This window comes from Trichechus manatus, unplaced genomic scaffold (assembly GCF_000243295.1).
Source record: "Trichechus manatus latirostris isolate Lorelei unplaced genomic scaffold, TriManLat1.0 scaffold00021, whole genome shotgun sequence".
NCBI classification, from domain to species: Eukaryota; Metazoa; Chordata; class Mammalia; order Sirenia; family Trichechidae; genus Trichechus; species Trichechus manatus.
In genome coordinates this window covers 20053109-20072117 of record NW_004443957.1, presented here as the reverse complement: position 1 = coordinate 20072117, position 19009 = coordinate 20053109, and the positions used below count along the sequence as shown (strand labels likewise).

The window sequence follows — 19009 nt, the reverse complement described above, 5'->3', positions numbered from 1 at the left end:
TGCCATGAACATAGGTGTGCATACGTCTATTCGAGTGACGACTCTTATTTCTCTAGGATATATTCCTAGGAGTGGGATTGCTGGATCGAATGGTAAGTCTATTTCTAGCTTTCTGAGGAAGCGCCATATCATTTTCCAAAATGGTTGTATCATTTTGCATTCTCACCAGCAGTGCATAAGAGTTCCGATCTTCCTGGGCTTATCTCTTAAGGATAACACTGGCTAAGAGGTGTTGTTAAAGACACATCATAAGTGGACATATGATTTTGAGATTCTTGATGTGAAATACAGTCTGGTGTCACCCAGTTAAGATCCAAATTTTGGCTCTGCCATAGACCATATGTAACTTCACTCCAGATATTTAACTTCTCTTTGTCCTGGTTACCTCACTTTAAAAGCCAGAAAGATGCTATATTGCATCACTTCTAAAACTTTAAAAACATTTTTATGTCTCTGGAATTAGACGGCATCTTATGCTTTAATTGTCTGTGTTTTTTCCTTTCTTAGAGGTATCTAAAATAATGGTGTTTTATAATCAATAGCATCTTAGATTTGATGAAATATCAGTACTACACCATAAAGTAATTGTTGTTGTGTGCCGTTGAGTTGATTCCAGCTCATAGCGGCCCTATAGGTTACAGTAGAACTGCCCCATTGGGTTTCCTAGGCTGCAGTGTTTACAGGAGCAGATCACCAGGTCTTTTCTCCCACCGAGCGATAGGTAGGTTCGAATCACCAACTTTTTGGTTGGCAGCCGAGTGCTTAACCATTGTGCCACCAGGGCTCCTTATAAAGTAACTATAATGAATAAATATTTTACACCCTCACATAAACCAAAAAAACCAAACCCATTGCCGTCAAGTCGATTCAGACTAATAGCAATCCTATAAAACAAAGTAGGACTGCCCCATAGGGTTTCCAAAGAGCTGCTGGTGGATTTGAACTGCCGACCTTTTGGTTAGCAGCCATAGCTCTTAACCACTGTGCTACCAGACACGTTCACGTATGTGATAAATATTATTAGTCTTTATACCTTACACATATGTGATTAATATTCTTTTATACGTTAAATATTTAATCGAAAGTATTTTAAAAGGTTGGAGCAGAGTGGTTGTTCAGGGATACCTGGGCAAGCTTCTGCTTTCTCCCCGTGGATGAGGATGTAGCCTTGATGTTGAGTTGGTTGAAGAATCATGAGAACCTAATATTTTTAAATATTGCATTAAAACACATAAATTTTTAGTGCAAGTCCTTTTTTTTAATATTTTATTTTTTTGTTGTCTTTGAGAATATACACAGCAGAATATATACCAATCCAACGGTTTCTACATGTACAATTTAGTGCCATTGATTATATTCTTTGAGTTGTACAACCATTCTCACCCTCGTTTTCTGAATTGTTCCTCCCTCATTAACCTAAACTCACTGCTCCCTAAATTTCCTATCTAATCTTTTGAGTTGCTGTTGTCAATTTAATACCATATGCATCTTAAAAGAGCACAATGCTCAAGGCAGACATTCTTTACTAGTTAAGCTAAACTATTGTTTGGTTTTAAGAAGACTTCAGTGGATATTTTTGGTTTAAGGTTTAAAGATTATCTCAGGGCAATAGTTTCAAGGGTCCATCTAGCCTTCATGGCCCCAGAAAAACTGGATTCCATTAAAATTTGATATTCTTTTCTGTATTTCCCCCCTTTTGATCAGGATTCTTCTATAGAGTCTTTGATCAAAACATTCAGTAATGGTAGCCAGGCACTATCCAGTTCTTCTGGTCTCATGGCAAAAGAGGCAGTTGTTCATGAAGGCTATTAGCCACACATTCCATTTCTTCCTCCTATTCCTGATTCTCCATCTTCCTCTGTTGCTCCAGGTAAATAGAGACCACTTGCTGTACCTTGGATGGCCACTTGCAAGCTTTTCAGACCCCAGGCACTACTCAGTGAACTAGGAAGTGGAACAGAAACATTAAACACAGTAATGTATTACCGTGATGGATAAATCACATTGATTAAGGGTAGGGCTGCACAGCTAATTAATGTAATTGCTGTCAATAAGTTGTACACCTGTAAAAAGTTGAATTGGCAAAAATTGTGTGATGTATTTCCAACAACAGCAACAAAAAAGAGCAGTTGCTAAGGTTGCTTATGTACAACCAAAACCTCATGGGATTTGTTTTCTTGGTTTGGAGGTTTAGGGTCATGGTTTTATGGGACATCCCAGTTAATTGGCCAAATATCATGTTTAGTTCAAGTCCTTCTTGAATGGTGATGTAGGCCCTGAGTGTTAAGGCCAAGGGCAGATTAACCAGTAAGCACAGTAAGAGCAGGTTTACAGTATGCAAGGTAAGCACAGGCTTAATTGTGCTTACTAATTGGTTGTGCACAATGTCACTTGTATGTGGTAAAACCCAGGTGAAATTGTGCACAACCAATTAATAAGTAAGCACAATTATGCCTGTGTGTACCTTGTTGATTGGGTAATCCGTCCCTGCTTAATCAAGGCATCATCTGAGTCAGGGTTCTCTAGAGAAATAGCACCAAAATGAATTGAAATTCTGTCTCCTATACCTGTGGATGTAATCCTGTTTGGGAAAAGGGTTTTCTTTGTTCTATTAATGAGGCCCTATCAGTGCTGGGTGTGTCCAATGGCAGATTATCCAATAGGCAAGTTAAATTTACCTTGCTTACCAGAATCTGTAGTGAACAATTTCACATTTTTTTCATCACATCAAACATTTTGCTTCTAGGTATGGCTGGCATCTGTCTCTTTCCCAACCCTATAGCACCTTCCTACAGAATCAAAGCCTCTTCAAATTAACAATCCCTGACAAGGGCAGATGACCCAGTAAGCAAGGTAGCAAGGGCTTACTTGTATTTACTTATATGTAGTGAACAATTTCACTACAGATGATCTGTAAGCAAAGTGAGCACCGTGCTTACCTTGCCTATTGGATAATTTGCCCCTGGGTGTATCCTAAACCTAATCACCTCTAAGCTATATAAAGAGTAGCATAGACACACAGACTAGCAAGCACAAACATGGCAAGATAGATGCCATGTGAAGATTTTCAAGGAACCTAGGAATGCCAGGGCTGTAGAAGCTGAAGTTGACAAGAATCTTCCCTCAGAGTCAATAGAGTCTTCCACTAAAGCCTGGTTCCCTGAATTCAGACTTCTAGTCTCCTAAGTTATGAGAAAATAAAATTTTGTTCTTTAAAGTTACCCACTCGTACTTCTGTTACAACAGCACTAGGAAACTAAGATACCTTCCCTTACTACCTTGTTGAAGTTGGTCTCTCTTCCCCAGCACTTCCATGCTGTATCGCTTTACTGTGGCCATATTGAGTGATCTTGATGGAAGGCCTACAGATTGTGCCGTTCTATATAGACAAGTGACAGAGCAAAAGGTGGAGGATACTCAGTAAAATAATTCTGGAGGGCTGCTCAAATTGGGAAGTCAATGCTGGTTGAGGCTATTGGTTTAGGAAAAGAACAGTACTAATTGGGTCACTGTTCTGGGGAGTCCACATAGCAATTGCAACCTGAAGACCATCTAAGCCTGTAAATATTATTCACCTCTCTCAGTAACAGATGCTTTAAATGTATCCATTTAAAGAGCTGCTATCAGTCCATTAAACACTCAAGCCCCAAAGGTGGATCATTTTTTTTCTCCCCAGCCCAAAAATTCCCAGGAACGTAGTGTATGTTAATTGCACCACTTCCTTCTGCCTTAAGCAGGGCCATCTTAAATGGGACACGCTGGACTTAACATTACAGACAACCCCGAGATGCTGGTGTGCTTGTCCACCCATGGGAGTCCACTTCCAGGACCCCAAAGACAATTTTATTATGAGTACCTGCTGATGAATGAGAGCGATCCTGGCCCCTACACCAAAGGTTGGCATTTGCAAAACTTCTGTGCCTCACCCGACATCTGCCTAAAACTTGGGACTCTAGCATTCAGGAAGGGCCTTCTAATCATATGTGGAAAATACATAAGTGGTGAACACTTGATGTCCAGTCTTCTTAGTCTGGCATAGAATTTAACACTCAACATTAGCCACATCTAGTATACAAATACAGATAACAAATCCTGCCAGAGACAGGTTCTGTATGTATTTTGTGGAATCCATTTCATTATGTTTATGATTTGTGGGGTTAAGATTTAAGAAAATTCTGTAAGATTTTTCCTTGGCTGTCTAACTTAAAATGCTGGAGTGTCCTATGAATGAAATGAGTTCCTGAAAAAGTCATTAAAGAGAAACCATTATTTGGGTCAGTTATTTTGTCCATTGTTATGGTCCCTGTCTTAGTTATCTAGTACTGCTATAACAGAAATACCACAAGTGAATGGCTTTAACAAAGAGAAGTTTATTTTCTCACAGTCTAGTAGGCTAGAAGTCCAAATTCGGGGCATCAGTTCCAGGGGAAGGCTCTCTCTCTCTCTGTGGGCGCTGGAGGAAGGTCCTTCTCATCAATCTTCCCCTGGACTAAGAGCTTCTCCACATAGGAACCCCAGGTCCAAAGGATGTGCTCTGCTCCCGGCACTGCTTTCTTGGTGGTATGATGTTCCCATGTGTCTGTGCTTGCTTCTCTTTTATATCTCAAACGAGATTGCATTTAGACACTTATCTTGTCAACCTCATCAGTATAACCTCATCACAGTGATAGAATTTACAACACATGAGGAGATCACATATAATCTCATCATAGTGGTAGAGTTCACAACACACAAGGAAATCACATCAGATACAATACCGGGAATTATGACCTAGCCAAGTTGCTACACACATTTTTTGGGGGACACAATTCAATCCATGACACCATCCTAATCCTCTTTAACATAACCTAATCTTGCCTCATTAACCACAGGCAGAGATTAGGATTCACAACACACAGAAAAATTATAGCAATCACAAAATGGAAGACAACCGCACAATACTGAGAATCACAGCCTAACCAAGTCAACACATATTTTTGGGGGACACAATTCAATCCATGACGGTCCCCAAAGTTTGGTTCAGATGTTGAGACTAGTAATACACACAAGAAGGTATGAAACAGTTTATTCTTTATTGAGGTATCTGGGAGAGCAGGGATGGCCTCTTAAGTAGGTCCGAACTGGCTTGAGAGTGAGCAAACAACGAAAGGACACTGGCCTGAGTTTTTATCACGGTTAGCAGGTGAGGGTCTGTGCAAGGCAAGGGGCTTGTGTGGTTTGAATCTTCCTCTGGCACCCAGGCTTTTACCAGTTTGTCCAGATGTGGGGCATCAGGGGAAGAGGGATCATTTTTAAGGAGCAGAAACCCAGGGCTTCTATAAAAGGAGCTCCAGTAGGAGTGTATTAAGGTGTCTGTCCATTAAACAAGGGGCTCTGGTGGTGCAGTGATTAAGAGCTCGGCTGCTAACCAAAAGGTCAGCAGTTCAAATCCACCAGCCACTCCTTGGAAACCCTATGGGGGAGTTCTACTCTGCCCTCTAGGGTTGTTATGAGCCATAAAGATTACAGCCTTGGAAACCCTAAGGGGCAGTTCTACTCTGTCCTACAAGGTTGCTATGAGTCAGAATTGACTTGACTGCAATAGGTTTTTTTTTTTTTTTTAGTCCATTAAACAAAGGAGCCCTGGTGGTGCAGTGGTTAAGCACTTCACAGCTAACTAAAAGGTCTGTGGTTTGAACCCACCAGCTACTCTGCAGAGAAAGATGTGGCAATCTGCTTCTGTAAAGATTACAGCCTTGGAAACCCTATGGGACAGTTTTACTCTTTCTATAGAGTTGCTGTGTGGTGCAGTGTTTAAGAACTTGGCTGCTAATCAAAAGGTTGGCAGTTCTGATCCACCAGCTGCTCCCTGGAAACCCTATGGGGCAGTTCTACTCTGTCCTGAAGGGTTGCTATGAGTCAGAATTGACTTGATGGCAATGGGTTTATTTTTTAATAGGGTTGCTATGAGTCAGGATCAATTCTGACAGCACACAGCACCAACATCCAGTCTATTGATCACCTTTTTGTTTTCATTCCTTCTCTGAGTAATTGCTCTGCTCGTGGCAGAAAAGTATTTGAAATTCCTATCAGTTTTGCTCTGTCTCTCTTCAAATTGAAAACTTTTTCAAAATAAGAATTTAAAATTATTAGTAAATATCAATTATCTTTGCTAACCCTCTCTTTAACTAGACAGCTAATTGAGGGTTGGTATAGTTCTCCCTCACCCTTCTTTTTATCCAGGAATGGCATGTGCTGTTTCCTTGTGTTTTTCTCCTCTAGAATCAGGTATCTGAACTAGAAGCTGAACCACAGTAGTTTATGTGAGTGTATATTCTAGTTTCATTAAAACTTTTCTTTATAGATGTTAATTTCCTAAAAGTAGGTAAGATTTCTGTTACAGTTTTTGGTTCTGATGATGTGATACGCTCACTTAATGATACTAAAGCCAAATTAATTTTTCAACGGAAATTTCTTGGCTATTCACTAAGCAAAGAGCTCTATTTTTCTATTTTTGTTCTTGTAAAGTCAGTGTTAGAGGACTTGTAAGATGGTTAATGAGATCTTGTGAACACAAAAGAGAAATATGATGATTAAAAAAAATGATCAGGGCTGAGTTTAGCTCTTAGGTTTTTAACATCTAACTTCTTAGAAATGAATAATTATTACATAGCAGTAGACTACTAATATCATGATATAGCAGTAGGCTACCAAAATCATCAGTAAAAATTTGGAGTATTATGAACTTATTGCTGTCTTTGAATTTTCTAGTTGTTTTTAATGTTAAAACTATGCTAACACAATGGTATGTGAAATATCTCATTCAACAAAACACTGAAAGCTGGTTTTTAACCTCTGCTTGTTTCAGAAATCTGGTATCAGTCTACTGGGGATGTTTGGAGGAACACAATGATTTCAGGGACTGGTTTTTGGGAAAAACCGTTATATCACAAGATGAAGGCAAGTGGTCTAGAGATAGACTGAGGAGCCAAATGTCCTGGTGTATAAGTAATTATGTATAATTCAGTCATATAATTTGGCATTAAAGTTAATGTGCCTGCCTAAATGCAACAGCTGAAGAGTTTTCCTAGATTCTGAATATTTATTGAAATGAAAGTACATTATAATGCTGTAAAATCAGAAAACTTTTAAAAAAGGATTAAGAAGCAGAAATCAAGATAATGGGAACTCCCAAAGGCAGATAAAATTAATCAATTACAATTTTCCTCTTGATTCCATTTCATCCATATAAGCAGAAATTTCTCCATAAAAATTTTGTGAACTGTTGAATGATTTAGGGCTCATAACTGCTTTTAAAGTTTTTGCCCCTTTCACAAAACTTATTGTAGGCTCCTAGCAGGTACTTGATAAGTACTTGTGGATTGAATGATGTGGGGTTTAATTTAGTAGGAGAGAATTTAGTTCATCTAAAAAATCCCTGAGAAATGAGTATGTATACTATTCAAGGTGGATTGTGTCTCAATGTATACACCATGATTTGATAGAGAGAGACTAGCTACAGGCTTCCAAATTTCTATCCTTTAAACCAGTGAAAGGAAGGAAATCCAGGCTCTTCAGTTTAGCTTCAGCATTATCAGTAAACTCTCTGGAGGCTTTCTGCAGTGGAAGGCGGGGTGGGCCCATTGGAATCCCAGAGACAAGAGTCATGATGGCTTTGGTCTGTGACACTCCAAAACCTAGACAGGAAAAATAAACAAGGAAGCATATGAATCAGGCATATACTGTTGTTAATTGAATGACATAGGATTTCACTTGCTAGGACAGAATTTAGTTTCAGCTCATCTAAAAAGTCCCTGACAAGTATGCTATTTAAGGTGGATTGTGACTCAGTGCTGCTGTCTTAGTGCTGGTATTATAAAGCTGGTGCAGGAATGCAACCTGAAGCCTTATATCTATGCATGGTGGGGAGCTGGAATTAAACTCTCCATGGAAAACTGGGAGCCAGCCTTCTATGGAAAACAATAGAAAAAACCTGAGTCCACTGGACTAAGAAGGGAAATGCAAAGAAACTGAACTTCTGCCAGGGCTGTGGGTGGAACAAAATCTTATGAAAGCAATCCCAAGCCTATGCCACATGTGAATGCTGGATCCAAATTTGCATTATGCATTTGGTATAGGAATCAGATTAAGAAATTAACCTAAAAACTGGTTCAGAACTAGTGGAACTGTAGCATCCTAACACTGGCATATGTAAAGCCACTTGATAGAGCACATCACTCTCTAGGACACAATGGATTCCCCAGAAAACAACAGTCAGTGAAGATGAGCTTAGAGCTAAAAATGACAAAATACATGAGGAAAAGCAGCAGCATGAGAGCCAACAAATGAAGAAATGACAAAATTTACATCTTGAAAATAGATGATAAAAAATTACAAAAAATACTTCACAGAGATAAACGAAGTAAAAGCCATAGACTAAAAGAAGGGCATATGAATAAAGAACAGGTAGATTTGTAAAAGAACAACAACAACAAAAATACTGGAAGTGAAAAATATCTAAGTCAGCAAAATTAAACAGTAGAAAACATAGCTGAAGAAAGAATTAGTGAATTTGAAGGTACATCTAAGGAAATAACCCAGAATGCAGCAGAGAGGAAAAGTGTGTCATAAAAAATTTGCCTGGCCTTTGTCCCTGGTTCCTGGGAGGTAACCTCTAAAACCTGTGTAAAGAAGAATTGGGCTAGTATTTGTCCTGGCTCCTGAAGGACTTAAACCTAAAAACCCATTGCCATCCAGTCAGTTCTAACTCATAGTGACCCTATAGGGTTTCCAATGCTGTGATCTTTACAGAAGCCGACTGCCACATCTTTCTCCTGTGGAGAGGCTAGTGGGTTTGAACTTCCAACCTTTAACTGTTAGTAGCTGAGGGCTTAACTACTCCACCACCAGGGCTCCTAACCTGAAGGGCTTAGTAACTTCTAAACCCTTGGAATTTCCCAAGTGATTGGACTGTCTTTGTTATTCATGGTGTACTCCTGGGACTACACCTGACAGTTTACGCTAACAAAGTGACTTCAGGTGGGCCCTTGATACTTCATGCTAACAAGATGACTCAGGATGGGGGTGGACCACACCAGAAAAACTAACCAGGTGATTAGAGGTTTGGAGCTTTGAGCCAGCTGATATCAGCTAGGTGATATCAGATGGGGGGCTGGAGATTGAGTTCGATCACATGGTTAATGATTCAATCAATCAAAAGGAAACCTGCATAATGAAGCCTCGATAAAAACTCTGGACACCAAGGTTTGGGCACACTTCCCTGACTGACCATATTCTGTGTACATTTATGTACTAAGAGGGTGACATACCTCTGGGGACACAGAAGCTTCATGTTTGGGATCCTCTCAGACCTTGCCTTATGTGTCTCTCCCTTTGGCTGGTTCTGCTTTGCATCCTTTTGCTATAATAAACTATAATAATAAGTATAGGGTTTTCAGTGCATCCTGTGAGTTGTTCTAGCCAATTATCAAACCTGAGGGGATAACTGGAAGCCCCGAATTCGGAGCCAGCTGGTCAGAAGTGAGGGTGGCCCTGGGAACCCCCAAACTTGTGGTTGGTGTTTGAAGTTGAGGGTAGTCTTCTGAAGGACTGTGTCCTTAATCTGTGAAGTTTGGCCTAACTCCAGGGAGCTGGCTGTAAGAAGTCATTTGCAGAAAGATATGTTAAATATATATATAAATTAAGATACAGATTTGAGAAGATCAAACATGCATGTTTAATAGGCCTTTGGAATGAGAGACTTAAGTGAATGTGGTAAATTATCAATATTCACAGATGTGGTAAAATATTAATATTCACAGATAATAGAGAATTTTTCAGAACTGAAACCTGCAGATTGAAGTGGAGGAAAATGCAAACACACTGTTAATATATAAAGAACATTAGTAAAAATTATCCATCATAATCCCAACCCTGATCTTTTATAATATCTGTGATTTGGTTTCTTAGTTGGCTATTTTTGGCTTCAAGGTTTAAAACATAATTTTCTTATGCTAAGTTAACTTAGTTACAGTAACAATTGAACACTGGGAAGAAGATACTGGCATGATTAAAATAAATAGAATGTAGTTTACTGCATGAAAAATGGGCACTTTCAGGCTTATTATGAATAGAGGAATAGGCAGCTGCCTTCATGATAAGACAAGTTTATTAAGTCTCCTCTTTTAAGTAAACCATGAAAACCTCAACCTCCAAGGAAGTCTCACTGAAACAAGCACTTTAAAAAACTATCTTTAAGAGTCCTTTTTTAAATTGCAAATAATCTGGCACTCTGGCATGAAAGACTAAATCTTTTAAACTAATATTTGGAGCAATTTTTCAGAGAAAACTGGTATGCAAGATGATCTTATGTGGTACACAGGTAAACTTCTAATTCTTTTAAAATTTTAATAGCTCAATATCTATTTTTTTTTTTAATAATACTGTGTTTCAATGAAAGTTTACAGAGCAGTTTAGGTTCCCGTTCAACAATTTCTGCACAAGTTGTTCAGTGATACTGGTTTCATTCTTCACAGTGTGTGAACATCCTCATTTCCATTACGGTTGCTCTATTTCCATTAATCTAGTTTCTCCGTCCCCTTACATTTTCACCTTTGTTTTAAAGCAATTGTTGACCATTTGGTCTCATATAAGTGATTTCTTAAAGGAGCACAGTACTTATGAGTGATATTCATTATTTTGTGAGCCTATCTGTTATTTAGCCACACGGTAACCTCAGGGGTTAGTTTCAGTTCAAGGTTTGAAGAGTATCTCACAGCAATAGTCTCGAGGAATCTTCCAGTCTTAATCAGTCCAGTAAGTCTGTTTTGTTTTGTTTTTTTAAGGAATTTGAGGGTCTGTTACACATTTTTCTCCCATTCTATCAGGGTCCATCTATTGTGGTCTTGATAAGAACAGTCAGTAGTGGTAGTTGGGCACCATCTAGTTCTTCTAGTCTCAGGGTAGATGAAGATGTGGTTCATGTGGACTATTTGTCCTGTATGCTAGTTTCTTCTTTGAGTCTTTCTGTTTTGCTCCAGTCAAGAAGAGACCAATAGATGGCTGCTCGCAAGCTTTTAAGAGCCCAGAAACTACTCACCAAACTAGCATGTAGAACATAACTTTATCAGCTGTATTATGCCAACTGATTGAGATGTTCCAAGAGACCATGGTCCTAATCCTTCAAAGTTCCATGAGACCATGGTCCTAATCCTTCAAACCCAGAAATCCAATCCCATGAGGTGTTTGGTTATGTCTAAGAAGTATCCGTAACTATCCTTCTATGTGCTTTATTATATATATGAATATATGTGCATATAGTCACACAGATGCATAAACACCAGTATCTATTTTAATGCACACTAGAAACATAACTATCACACCAAACCCACAATTTTGTGAAAAGTACTGCTTAGGAGAAGGGAAAAATTTTAAGTAATTGATAGTACTAGTGAGACACTAGTACAAAAATCATGAAAGTGGTAATGCAAATGGGAAGCATTGTCTTTGAAGGATTAAGAAAGCTAGCTGAGAACCCTGTGAATGAGGGGCACAGTAGGTGGCTTGGGTGAGGGAGAAATTGCCAAGAAGAGAGATTCTGAAAGGAGGTGGGTGGTCTGCCAAGAATACACTTCAGACTTTTCCTGGAGTGACCTAGGCTTTCATGAAGGATCAATCTCTTGCAGAAGTGGAGCAAGTGGTGGCATCTGTCATTTGCCATGGGATAAGATTTAAGAGACTCTGGAGAGGTTCCTCTACTCAAATTCTCTGTATTTCCCCCAATTTTCACTTTGTCATATTATCCAAACCTCTATCCATTTAAGCTTACTTGTGTTAATAAACTTTTTAAAATTACAAATACTCTTGGGAGGCCTGTCAGTCATTCACAGTTTAGTAAGATCTTAATTTAGACTGCCTTCCTTCAAGTGCTTACACTGAAATCAGGCAGAGTGTGGTCTAGAATTTTAATGAGCAGAGACAACTAAAGGTATAGGAGAGGAATAAAAGATGTGCTAAAATGGAGAAGAGATATTTTAGAAAGGTGCCAAGGACCTTCCAATTAGGTTTACTTCACCATTGTATAAGGTTGGCCCTGAAAGTTAGTGTTGGAAGTAAAGCTCTCTGTGTAATAGGGTATAAAAAGTGTTCTTGCCGGATTTCTCAGAAAAATTAATGGTACTCCATTTCGTTTATACTCTCTAGCAGCAGACAAAGCAGGGAACAGACGCAGCACTTACCTAGTTTGACCACGAAGTTGATAAATCTCTGGATACAAAACTAGAAAAGCAAAACAAATATACAGTATTACTGAACGGTGATAAAAATTTAAAAAATTCAGAGGCCGAATGACGAAACCCCCAAACTAAAAAGTCTGCATAACTTAATTTTCTGAAGGTCTGTCAGAGTGGGAAACAAACAACCCAGGGTTGAGACCCATTCAGGATAAGCTAGGATTGTTTCATACATACAGGCTTTATTTAATGGGTCTGTGCAGAAAATGAGCTCCAGTGATAGAACAGCATAATAAAGAGTAAAGATGGGAAAGGTACCCCTTATCTATCTGGCTTACACAGGTAAACTTATCGACTACTGCAGTGGTTTTCAAACTGGGGTACACATACCTCTGGGGTACGTCCCTAGATACCCAAGGAGACTTTCCAAGGAGCATTCTGCCAAGGCTAAGATTTTTTTTTTTTTGTGGTTACAACTCTTTATTTTTTTCCCTCCTTGAATGAAATTTTATTTAGTGTTGTAAAACCATACATAACACAACATTTGCCAATTTAGTGTTTTTCATGTGTATAGTTTAGTGACATCAATTACATTAATCATGTTGTGCAACCATCACCAATATCCACTGCCAAATTTCCATCACCATAAACAGAAACTCAGTGCTTCCTAAACAACGAGTCCTCCTTTCCCCTCCCTCCTGCCCCTGGTAACCACTAATAACCTTTGGTCTCTATATATTTGCCACAGCTAAGATTTATGGAAACCAATTTCTAGATCCTCAGCTTCCAAAAAAGTACCATTTTCTAAAATGATCAGCCTAAGAATTCACATGTCATGGAAATGCAAGTTGTTTTATTTCCTCTTTACAGTCCTTCTTCACCTACTTCTAAAAAAAATAAAGACAAACCTCCCACATCATTGCCTTGGGACACCTTTGGAGCACCAAGTAAAGGAACAAATAAAAATGTTGGTATTGACATTGATAAATAGAGTGGTGGAGTAATTCCTCTACTGAGTGGACAACAATTTCCCTTGAAAATCAGAGTGTTTTAAATTCTTTCAATGTTGCTACTCTGGCTGTCAGCTGAAAATCATTAAATTATCAAGCATTATGTGATTTTTGGCATACGACTCAGAAAGTGTTCAAAGAATTAGTGACATTGCTATAGCAAAAATGCTTCCATTCTTATCCACTAGCTTATATCAACAGGGTTTCTTGGCCCTTCTCCTAATAAAACAAAACAAACAAAAACAAACAGAACTATATTGATGCTGAACCTCAGCTCATCCCAGCATTAAGAAATATTCATCCGTGATTTCATGAATTGGTTAAAAAAAAAAAAAAAGTCCCATCTATCTCATTAAGAGATGCATTTTTAATTAAACTTTACCTTTATGCTAAAAATGTATTTATCAAAATGTGTCATACATTTATGTTGTTTTGGTCAATTGTGTACTTACTAATAACAAGAATTCAATGCAGAATAAAATTTTAATATCCACAGCTTTACAAACATATATGTGTATGTTCTCCCTTCCACTCCCCACCCAAACTATAGCAGATTACTTTCACTGTACTGTACTTTACTGTTCTTATTCACTTAACATATCATGGAGATCTTTCCATGGCAGTATAGCTAAAGCTGTCTCATTCTTTTAAAGGGCTGCAGAGTTCCATCGTAAACTCAAACAATATATTCAACTATTTCCTATGTATGGATGTTTCCATCTTTTGCTATTATAAGCAATGCTGCAAGGAGTATCTTTGTACATGTGTCATTTCACTCACATAAATATAACAGGTGACATTTAAGTCCATGAGAATGAATAACATAAAGTTTGTCTTTTTAACTTGTCTGCTTCTCTACTTGACTGAAAGCTCCTTGAGGGCAGAGACAAGCTTTATTGAAATTATGCACCCAGCTCAGCCCCTGGCATATGAATGCATAAACGAGGCCCACTCACACTTGCCTTCTCTAAAAAGCAGAGACTATGCTTACCCACATTGTTTTGAAGGGGATAATTTGAGTGGGGCTGATGGGAAAAAAGGAGCCCCAGTGGCACAGTGGTTAAAGTGCTTGGCTGCTAACCAAAAGGTCAGCGGTTTGAACCCACCCGCTGCTTAGCAGAGGGAGAAAGATGTGGCAGTCTACTTCTGTAAAGATTACAGCCTTGGGAACCCTATGGGGCAATTCTACTCTGTCCTACAGGGTCGCTATGGGTCGGAATCAACTCAGTGGCAGTGGGTTTGGTTTTTAATGACGGGACAAAAAAGATGGAAACTGGCCCAGCCACTTTCATTTGAGAAACCACTAAATCAAAGAGTCACAACCCAGCTGTTCAGCAGTTTATTCCAGTCTATGATTTCCCTATCATTCAGCTCAGAACGGGTTTGGAATTTTCAAAAATAATTTTTTTCTAGGAAACTAAGGAAAAAGAAAATAAGCATCGATGCAGAGAGAGCATAGAGTCTACAGAACTCAGAATTCTTATTCTGATTGAAACCAGAGTCTAGCCAATGTTTTGTCTGGTTGGCATAGCTTCCTAAGTTCTCACCCTGTTCCTGCTCTCAGCTTCACCTGGTCTGGGACTGAACAAAAGTGAATATTAAGCTATTCAAACTTTAAGGAGGAGGTAGATTTAGGCCAGCTCAACTTTCAGGCCTGAAGGGTGGGAATAAATTAATCACTCCTGGCTACGGCTTCCTTACTTTCTTTCTGGTTGCAGCTCCAGGTCACTCCCTCTAGCCCCCAGGATGCTTTGCACTTCTGCTCTGTAATCCTGGTAATTGCCCCGATGGTACCCTGTCCTATTCACAAAGATCCCTCATCTGGTCTTTACTAGGACCAACCACCTGTGCTGTTCTTGCTTATGCTCCCTTCTACTCCTGCTTATTTTGCTGCGACACTCCTTGCACCCACTTTTACTATCCTGAAAATCTCTGTGCTTCTTAGCCCCAGAAAGTCTTTTTCTTGCACCTACCCTATTTCTTTCTGCTCCACTCCTAAAAGTACACACACTACCCAGCTGTTGAGACTGGTTCAACCCTTCAGTGAGGCCCTTCTTTCCCCAGACAGCTAAGCTGGCCTCCATATTACCGTTATGGCAGACACCATTTCCCCTGGGGTTGTGCCTGTAACACATCAGCTCCTGCGGCTTTTCTCTTCCTGTTTCAAAGTCAGTGTCTCCTTTTGATTTACCCAGTTGGCTCCTGTTTCCTGCCTGGTGGCACATTTCCAAGGTGAAGAGGACTGACCTGCTCCGACTAAGCCTTCCTTGTTTAATCCAAGTTTCATAGCTTCCTCACATTCTCTGATGACTCAGGTGTGATGTCCTCAAGGGGACAGACAGTGTCTGGTCATTTTCCCAGAAATCAGCCACTACTATTTTACAACTACAAAAGTACTTTGAACATACAGTAGAAATAAGATCAGAGGAGAAGAGATAAGTCATTCTTGTATCAGGCCTATCCTGATTGGACACGTAGGGGATACATACAATGGGAAAAGGTTTGGTTTTAAACAAGAAAAAGTAAGAAACAGAAGATAAGTAAAGAAAGAGGCTAGGCAATTTTAATGAGGGCAGGTGGTTGGAATGCTGATGAGAGAGAAGGATAAGAATTTTCAAGCTGGAAGAAAAAAGGCTATAATTTTTGTGAAAGGAAGAAAAAGTTTACCTGATAATTCAGGGCTGAAGAAAAGTCCTTTTGTTCAAAAGCCTCTAACATCTGGTTTGCCTTTTTCCCCAGGTAATTATAAGTACTGGCAAGAAAACAGAAAATTACCACAGGTTCAATAACTCAACTGGAAGGGTCCAGATCTTCAAACCCAGGCCTCCTAGAAGTCTATTTTTAGGCCCTAACCTATGAGGAGATGAGTTTTCCAGCAGTACTAAGCAGTGCCAGAGGAGGAAGAGAGGCAGAGAACAGGAAAGGGGATAAAGACTAGAAAGAAAAAGGGAAAACAAATATGGAAGTGTATTTGATAAGGAGCAACTGAGGCAAATGCCTGCCCCAGTAAACACACAGAGGCTCAATGCTAGGTAAGAACTGTGGATAAAATCTGGTATCTGAGGTGAGTCAGTCCTCAAAGCCTTATGTTGAGAAACAGGGTGAATGGAGCGCCACAATAAAAGCAAATCCCAACAAACTACGAAATTCCCAGCCAGCTTGTGTATAACTTAGAGACTAGTTTCTAGATAATAATGTTAATAATGATAATAATAAAATGAGAAACTATTAAGTGCCTATTAGATTCCAGGTGCTTGACATAAATTATGCCTAATCCCTTTCAAAGCCCTGCAAGGAAGGCCTGGCTTCTATTTCACTGTGAAGAAACTATGGCCCAAAGGAAGGGCTACAGAGTTGTCCCAAAGGCTTTCCATCACTTCAGGCTGTCTTCTGTGACAATTCAACAAAAATGAAAGTGAGAAAAGTTATTGGATCTGGTACATTCTTGGAAACTTAGAAAAACATCTCTAACGTTACCACCACCACTCATTGCCATCAAGTTGATTCCAACGCATAGCAACCCTATAGGACAGAATAGACTGCCCCATAGAGTTTCCAAGGAGTAGCTGGTGGATTCGAACCGCCGACCTTTTGGTTAGCAGCTGAGCTCTTAACCACTGCACCACCAGGGCTCCCTAACATTACCAGTAAGGACAAATGTCTAAGACTAATCACTGAATTCTTAAAGAAACCTGCAAGGTAGAAGATTGCTTGAACTCATAATGAGGGTGTCTCCCCCATTTCTTTAAAGCAAAAACAGAAGCAAAGAGAGGTTAAACGGCTTCTCGCATAATAAGTCAGTATAAAAAAAAGTATTTATCCTGATGCACCAAGAACAGAATGTTGTCGTCCTTGTATATGTAGATAGATCCTGGAGTCAACAGCAAGGGATTCCCAGAACATGAACAAAAGTAAGGGGGAAAAAAAATATATAATAATTAAGATAAGTCACTTGTACTGGTAAAACACCCCTAAGGCACAATATGTACATGGATGTCTGAGGAGTTTCAGAATCCTAAAATTTGCATCCCAGTGGTCTTAGGTGTATCCTCACTTAGACAGAGAGGAACGGGTTATTATTTAGAAAAACTGAAGTCTGACCAGCTGTACTTTGCTTAGTCTGAGAAAGATTATTATTGACAGAGTTAAAATGGCTAGGATGGTGGCCAAAAAACGGGAGTCAAAAAAGTAAGAACTTCCAGGAAAAAAGGTTCCAAGGTCAGCAGATACAGGCATTTAGGTTTCCTTGGTTGATTCATCCCTGCAGTGATGACGGGTGCAGCAGACCACCCTGGGTTGGTGAATGAGCCATTATCTGAGTCAATCTTCTGCATCAAAGCCATACTTGCCAAGATAGGTTATGAATATTACTTTGCTTCCCCTGTACTGTTGCTATAGAGAAGCCCTGGTGGCACAGTGATTAAAGTGCTGCCCTGCTAACCGAAAGGTTGGCAGTTGAACCCACTAGCTGCTCCGCAGGAGAAAAATGTGACAGTGTGCTTCTGTAAACGTCACAACCTTGGAAACTCTATGGGGCAGTTCTCTGTCCTATAGGGTTGCTATGAGTTTGGAATCAACTTGACAGCAGTGGTTTTTTGTTTTTTGTTTTTTTATTTTACTTTCGCTATAGGGAGGGCACTTTCAATTAATGGAAATATTTCAGTCAATCTGCTTGCAGCCATTCTTCTAACGAATTAGGTTAGCATGTGCAGGGAACATGCTAATCTATTTGCTTGCTCTTTCTAAGCCTTCTGCTGGGTAGGCACTGGGCTGCATGATTCTGTTTCCCTGGCCACAGCTGACCAGATCTTGGGTGGTCACTTGACTAAGTTGTGCTGTGGAGTGACATCCTGAGATGCCACGTTCGGGCAGCTGTGGTCGGCCATGTGCATGCTGGAGCAAAGGAAGCCCATCTGGAGAAAGAGAGAGAAGGGAGATGAACAGATGTGCAGATAGATGCAGAGGTGAGAGTCTCCGAGGACCACAACGGAGAATGATCTGCCTTGGCTGTTGGGTACTTCACAGTTCTTGGTTCTCACCCCTCTGAGGCCTACCTGCACTTCCTCCTCTTAGTTTTGCATAATTTCCCAGTATTTTTATACCAACTTGTCTTCTTTTACATAAGCTAGTTTAAATGGGTTTCTGTAACTTGTAACCAAATAATTTCTGACAAAGATAGTGTGAACCCATCCCTGAGACCCTGAACACTGGGTCCTACAGAGCTAAGAGCCGATCCCACTAAGTTACAACCCCTGTTCATGCGCTCAGCTGCTATACTCATGCGTTGCACCTCTAACTGCAACAGATGCTTCTAAGTAACAATAACTGAGTTTCTAATGAGCTGCTAAACCCCCATTAATTCCCCTTCACTAAAAGAATGTGGGAAAGAAAGGTAACCTGTATTAGAAAGGGTGTACATATAAAAACCACCACCCATCTGTCAATTTGTTGAACTATGGTGGCTTATGTGTTGCTATGATGCTGTAAGCTATGCTACCAGTATTTCAAATACCATCAGGGTCACCCATAGCGGATAGGTTTCATTGGAGTTTCCAGACTAAGACAAACAAGGAAGAAAGGCCTGGTAATCTACCTCCAAAAAATTAGCCAAGAAAAAACCTGTGGATCACAACAGAATATTGTTCAATACAGTGCTGGAGGAGTCCCTGGGTGGTACAAAGGGTTCATGTGTTCAGCTGCTAACTGGAAGGTTGAAGGTTTGAGTTCAATCACAGGCACCTTGGAAGAAAGACCTAGCAATCTAGTTCTGAAAAACCAGCCATTGAAAAC

The 19009-nt window shown here is 39.7% G+C and overlaps 1 protein-coding gene across 16 annotated transcripts in view; it reads right to left on the bottom strand.

The window, feature by feature from the left end:
- Positions 1 to 6551: 6551 nt before the first annotated feature.
- The window catches only part of NPL (N-acetylneuraminate pyruvate lyase), a 50018-nt gene continuing 37560 nt past the window's right edge, over positions 6552 to 19009 (bottom strand). For 11 of the 16 annotated variants that reach the window (XM_004372896.2, XM_023728111.1, XM_023728103.1 and 8 more), the window contains 3 exons: positions 15887 to 15971; positions 12216 to 12255; positions 6552 to 7676 (listed from right to left, as the gene is read on the bottom strand). In XM_004372896.2, coding sequence (XP_004372953.1) covers positions 7492 to 7676; positions 12216 to 12255; positions 15887 to 15971 — 310 coding nt within the window. In that variant the 3' untranslated portion in view covers positions 6552 to 7491. Of the gene's footprint in view, positions 7677 to 9308; positions 9411 to 12215; positions 12256 to 15886; positions 15972 to 19009 lie in introns of all 16 variants that reach the window. The other 5 variants (XM_023728107.1, XM_023728109.1, XM_023728112.1 and 2 more) reach the window with 5 other exon arrangements.